Here is a 6,000-nt window from a genome sequence, read left to right on the forward strand (position 1 = left end):
CCATGAATGTATTCAAGTAATGTCTGATTGTATCATATATTAACAATCTTTATGCAACTAGTTTTTGGTATTGTTAAAAGTTTGTAATTTTCTGCAAGTGTTCCTAAGGGACAGTAATGGGTGCAGTGATACCATAATGTGACTATCTGTATTAATTCAGTTCTGTACTGTATCACTCAAGCCGGTTTAAATTACTAAGGTTTAGCCAAGCTAATAGTTTTGTGTCCAGCCTAATATAACTGTTGTTATGCATGTCTATGAGAAGCCACTAATTTTCTCCCAAGCATGTTGGCAATCTAAACAAAACACACAATGCTGTTATTCTGTGCACATTTCTTGATCACCTGCATATTGCATTTTGCTTGACCTTGCCATTTAGAGCTTTCACAGCTTGAAAGCTTGAGATGTAAGGCCAAAAAACTCACAATTTTCCAAATATCTTGCTCCCCTCCCCATGCATGGCAGAGTACTGAGGTAATCCTTTTGAAATCTCTGGGTTCAAAATCACCATTCAGAAGACTTTTGTGTGACCATGGTGCCTTTTGCTCCATGTATTGCACAAGCAAACACTTTGTGGCCAAGATTTATCAACACTTGCACATTTGCATCTGTCTTCAATAGTGTGAAATGCACTGGTTTCGGGTTAGCAAATTAAATGGTGCTACATTATGTCATGACATAGTTTGGATAGTGTAATGTTATCATATGTAATATCATTGACATTTGTTTGTGCTTTATTCAGGATCAACTTTGGGCTAGAACTAAACTTCCAGAATTTGCCCAACTTACTCTCAACACCTAATTGTATACAGTCAGCTGACCAGTCAAATAGAAAAAGAAAAAAAAGAACTAAATTTGACTGGTTATTTGTTTGTAACAGGTCATTTCTTTTAATTCATGATGACTGTGTTGTCATGATGACTAGGTAGGCAGGTGTTAAGTTGGCACTTTACAAAGGGGTTATATACATTTTTTATACATGTATAGTAAGGTGTTTTGACACTGGTGTTGGAAGATTTAGTATGTATTGAAATAGCTGATAAACTGCAAATAAAAATTACATTAATTATAAATTTATTTTTGTGTATAATAGTGATCTGATGCTTGTAACTGGGTGGTATTTTCACATTTCAAGAAGTGGTACTTTTTGCGTTGGTGGGATGATGTGTGTTAACCCTCCTTGTGCAAAGTAATGATTAGTAGTGTTTTGGTACATGAACACGTGTTGTCATCAAGAAGATTAAGATTAATGTCTGGACCAATCAATAGTTTATTTCTGGCATGTTATGAATGAAGACTTTTTACCTGAAACATAGTACAATTGTAGCATCATTCATTCTTGTACTGTTAATTACTGTTTTGGGAAGACTTGTAATTTTGTGTATTTCCTGTCTCAATTTTTTTCAAAGAATTGTATTGATTTATTATTATTGTCCTTTCGTTCACCACAGGTAGACAAGTTCCAGCTAGAAGCAGTTGACCTTGGGAAGGTTTTCAAGGTCAAGATCCGCCATGACAACGCCATGTTGAACCCTGCGTGGTTCCTGGACAAGGTCGAGGTTGTTGACCTGGCTGACCAGGAGACTTTCGTGTTCCACTGTGAGCGCTGGCTGGGCAAGAACAAGGATGATGGGAAACTGGAGAGGTCACTCTATGTCAAGGTCAGATTTTATGATTACCTTCACAGAAGGGAAACATATTGTTTTTTTCTCTGTTTCTTCTTCCTGTTCTTCTTCTACAAACAAATTAGATCAATGACCTGAACCAGACAGCTGTCACCATGTCTACTGAAGGTGTGTCAAATACTCACTGTGGTGTTGGATCACATAATGCAACAACTCACAGCTAGGAGGGAGACAGAGGGGATGGTCATCATATAGAATGAATGTGGTTGAGTAATAATTAACAGAGCAGTAGTTCATTAGGCTTGACAAAGAAACAAAACAAACAAGAGTCTCATTCAAACTTTTCTCTTTTTACATTGTATGCCTGCTAGGGCTATGAGGGTGACACATCCAGCACATCGTCTCGCAGGAGCTCCTTTGGTGGCAGCCAGCTGTCGCTGAAAAGTACCAGCCCAAGTCTGAAGAGGAAGAACTCCAGAGGGTCCCTTATGGATGAGACAATACCAGAGGGACCTTGTAAGAACAATACCTTCAGTCACTACATATAGCTTTTGAACAGATACATGTGAATTATCTATGTAAGAGACATTGGCTAAATCATATCAACTGTTACCATTCAATCTTGACTTTCAAATACCCCATAGATGAATGTTTCCTCTCATCTCTCTCTGCAGAATTCACTGGCAGTCCAGTTGATAGACAATAATTTGATTATTTACCTAAAATATTCAAGGTTCAGATTGATTCAGAGTTGCCCTGTTACATAGTAATGAAGAGTGACCCAGCATTTGGAAGTTTGATACCAGTTGCACTGTCATGATACTTTTTCCTCCCTGTGATTCCCTACAATGTAAAGGCTGTGACAGGAGGTGGGACAACAATAAATGCCAACCCTTACTCTTCTCTTGAAATATGATATTCCTAAACACTGTGATACCTTTTCCTCCTAGTGATTCCCTACAATGTGAAGGTAGTGACAGGAGGTGGAGATGACAACGGGACCAACGCCAACCCTTACATCATTATCATGGGACCCAAGAAGAAGACAACAGGCAGGATTCCTCTGGATCTGGAGGACAAGAGCAAGTTTGATCCCGCATCTGTGGAGACCTTTGCAATAGAAGGGGTGGATGTTGGAGATGTCAAGAGGATAGAGGTACGTTTAACACCGTGCTGTGTAACAATCTGTGCACTCAGAGGTCCTTGGTTCAAATCCCTAGTAGGTCCTGATATTGTGTCCTTGGGAAACATACTCCCCTCAGATAAGAATAAGTACCTAGCTGTGGACATTGTACATTTGTTCATTTACCTGATCTGTCAAATACTTACATAATGACAGAAAAAGAAGAGAACTTTTGGAGCCAAATGTAACCAAAACAGACAAAACTTTAGACAAAAGTAAAAAGAAAGAATGTGTTCTTGTAGCAAAAATCTCATACATCTTGTAGGCATATTTATGTCTTGAAAACCTTTGTAGTACTTGCATTATGATGTACCTTGTTGTAATCGCTACTTTCAACAACTGCAGTTTGGCCATGATGGTGTGCTGCCAGGCCAGGGGTGGTTTGTCAAGGAGGTGGAGTTAGACGTGCCCACCGCTGGAAAGCACTACTACTTTCCCTGCAAGAGGTGGCTGGCTAAGGACAAAGAGGACGGACTGATCTCCCGTGTTCTCACACTACAGGATGCAGAGAGCACCATGCTCAGCTACACTCCCAGTAAGTAGCACCTTAAGCCCATGCCTTACAGTGAGAAATAGACATAAAGCAAGGAAGAAAACAACAACACTAAGCACAATAGTCATGGCGCATGAAATTAGGTGAAGCTAGAGTGAAGTGCAGCTAGCATGGAAGAAAAACTGAGGCAGAGAAAAGAACTTTGCAGCAGACCTGAGTCAGCTTACAGAGACTGCCATTTTCATATAGAACTGTTTAGCCTATAGTGACCGCCTGTCTTCTTTATACCATGATCATTTTCTTCAAAGTAACTATAGACAGGTGTAGTGGCTACAATATATAAAAATGTACTTTGCATAAAGGTTAAATTCTTGCTTCACTGCTTTCTTTCATTTGTTTTTAAACAGTCCTTCAAAATCTGATTTGATTTGTGTTTATCTTTTGCCACTAGTGGTGCCGTATGAGGTAACAGTGTACACGGGTGATATAAGCAGTGGTGGCACCGACGGGAAAATCACCATGACTGTGTTTGGCTCTGGTGGCACCACTCAGGAGATACCACTTGAGAAAGGGGAGGACAGATTTGAGAGGGGAAAGGTCGACATCCTTCGGGTGAGTATCTATTGAGGTAACAGCCCTCTGAAAGTTTGCTATCAATGACAAAAGGGACATACAAGACAAACAGGCAACTACTGCCACACCGCTTGCCTACAAAGCTGGTGTGTTACACTTAAGGGCTGTCCTACCAGCTATACAGATACAGATGCTGATCTCAATTTCATTTTAAGATACATGTTTGGTCAAAGCTGCCAATGACTGAAAATGAAACATGACTGTCAGACTTTCTTCAATGGCAACAAATACAATGGGGTCAACCATGACTCACATACATGTGTGTATTTCAGTCATGCAAGCACACCGGGTTTGGTTTCACGTAGTGGATTCATTCAAGTTTACACTTTTATTATAAAGATATGCAACAGCTGTTGAATTGTTTCCATTGTTAACATGTTACAGATGGAGTTAGATGACGTTGGTGAGTTGAAGAAGATTCGAGTCAGCCACAATGGGAAGGGCAGTAGGCCTGACTGGTACTTAGAAAAGGTGAGTCTGTGCGTGCACATAGATATAATGCATCTCTACAATTGTACTAGTTAGAAACTTTCTGTAAAAGCTTTCCTGTATTCCTTGAGTAAAATTTGAAGTTAGATTCAGTATACAGAATTTCAGCTCTGAAGAAAGGAAATAAGGTTTGTAATTTGCTGACATTCTCCTTTAAAACTGTGTACATTTACTCAAATTTTGGAGGCACAAAGGAAAGTGCATGATTATTATTGAGCACCCAGTATTTCAAGCAATGTTGTCAGATTGTTGGCCATGACAAAATTTGACCTGTGACCTATTACATGCAAAGGGAGCAATATACCTACTGATTATGATTACCTACTAGGCTATTGCTGTAGCTGATAACAATGTTTATCATAATGATTGTGTCTCATTTTCTCAATGTAGATTACTTTAAGGAACCAAGACTCTGGGGAACTCTCAGTGTTCATCTTAGATGACTGGATCTCCAAGAATAAAGGAGATGGCCAGCTGACCAAGGACATCCCTGCTAGTGTTGGTGGCAAAGCAACTATCAAGAGTAAGTTTTAACCAGAACACATTGGGCTTACCGTAGTCCATATTGAAACTGTTTAATATATAACCTTTTCTCTGCTGAAGTAAGCAGGGAGAAGGTTAGCAATAGGACAGTCGTCTGCAGATTATAGTGGGGGGAAAACTCTTCATCCAAATCCATATTGAAACTCAGTAACTATTATTTGATTAATTTTCTTCCTGCTGAAGCAGCCTTTTGGCACTGAACTAGTATTGGGCAGCAGTTAGGCAGCAGAGAGAAGGTTACAAAATGAATAGATTAACATTGTGCTACAGTTTATCTCTGGATAATAAGTTAAAAATGACATCACCCTTGGAGGGGATGGTAATGCATGATGACTTTGTAATAGTTAAACATTTGCTACTGTCTACATGGTTGTGTATCTCTGGATTATAGAAATTTTGAAATAGAATCTTTCTGCGATAACTCCCCGTTACATGACTTGGCTTGAATTGTAACAGAAATCTGATCTATTCAGCAACATCTTTTTGTCTCATTTTTTTTTTCATTGTGAAACAACCAGAGGGGCGAGTAAGAACAGAAAGAAACAACACCCCGACTCCCGGGATTCGAACCCGCGCCAAACCCGGGCAGCCGGATCACAAATCGAACGTGCAAACCGTTCGGCCATAAAGGCTTAAGCCGTTAGGCGTCTTCGGTTTAGCAGTCCTTGAACACCACTGTTACACTACTCCCCCTTTTCTTTTCAAGATTCGTCCTCGAATCTCCGAGTTCGACATCCCTGTGTGGCACATACTAGCCTGTTACTCACAGGGTCGGCATGGGAACCAGTGAAACAACCAGAGGGGCGAGTAAGAACAGAAAGAAACAACACCCCGACTCCCGGGATTCGAACCCGCGCCAAACCCGGGCAGCCGGATCACAAATCGAACGTGCAAACCGTTCGGCCATAAAGGCTTAAGCCGTTAGGCGTCTTCGGTTTAGCAGTCCTTGAACACCACTGTTACAATTGTTATTTGTCATGTACTGACAGTCAATGGATACTATAAGCAATCATAAACTACGTACAAGGTCTCGG

The 6,000-nt window shown here is 40.3% G+C and overlaps 1 protein-coding gene across 1 annotated transcript in view; it reads left to right on the plus strand.

Annotated features, from left to right (window-relative positions):
- Positions 1 to 6,000, plus strand: part of LOC118410872 (lipoxygenase homology domain-containing protein 1-like) — a gene marked incomplete in the record, with an annotated part of 40,015 nt that overhangs the window by 28,405 nt on the left and 5,610 nt on the right. Inside the window, 7 exon segments of the mRNA XM_035812743.1 lie at positions 1,452 to 1,661; positions 1,997 to 2,141; positions 2,576 to 2,781; positions 3,154 to 3,343; positions 3,753 to 3,913; positions 4,319 to 4,405; positions 4,814 to 4,946. Of these exon segments, the coding sequence (XP_035668636.1) occupies positions 1,452 to 1,661; positions 1,997 to 2,141; positions 2,576 to 2,781; positions 3,154 to 3,343; positions 3,753 to 3,913; positions 4,319 to 4,405; positions 4,814 to 4,946 (1,132 nt within the window).

The sequence above is a fragment of the Branchiostoma floridae genome, chromosome 3 (genome assembly GCF_000003815.2).
Source record: "Branchiostoma floridae strain S238N-H82 chromosome 3, Bfl_VNyyK, whole genome shotgun sequence".
Lineage (NCBI taxonomy): Eukaryota > Metazoa > Chordata > Leptocardii > Amphioxiformes > Branchiostomatidae > Branchiostoma > Branchiostoma floridae.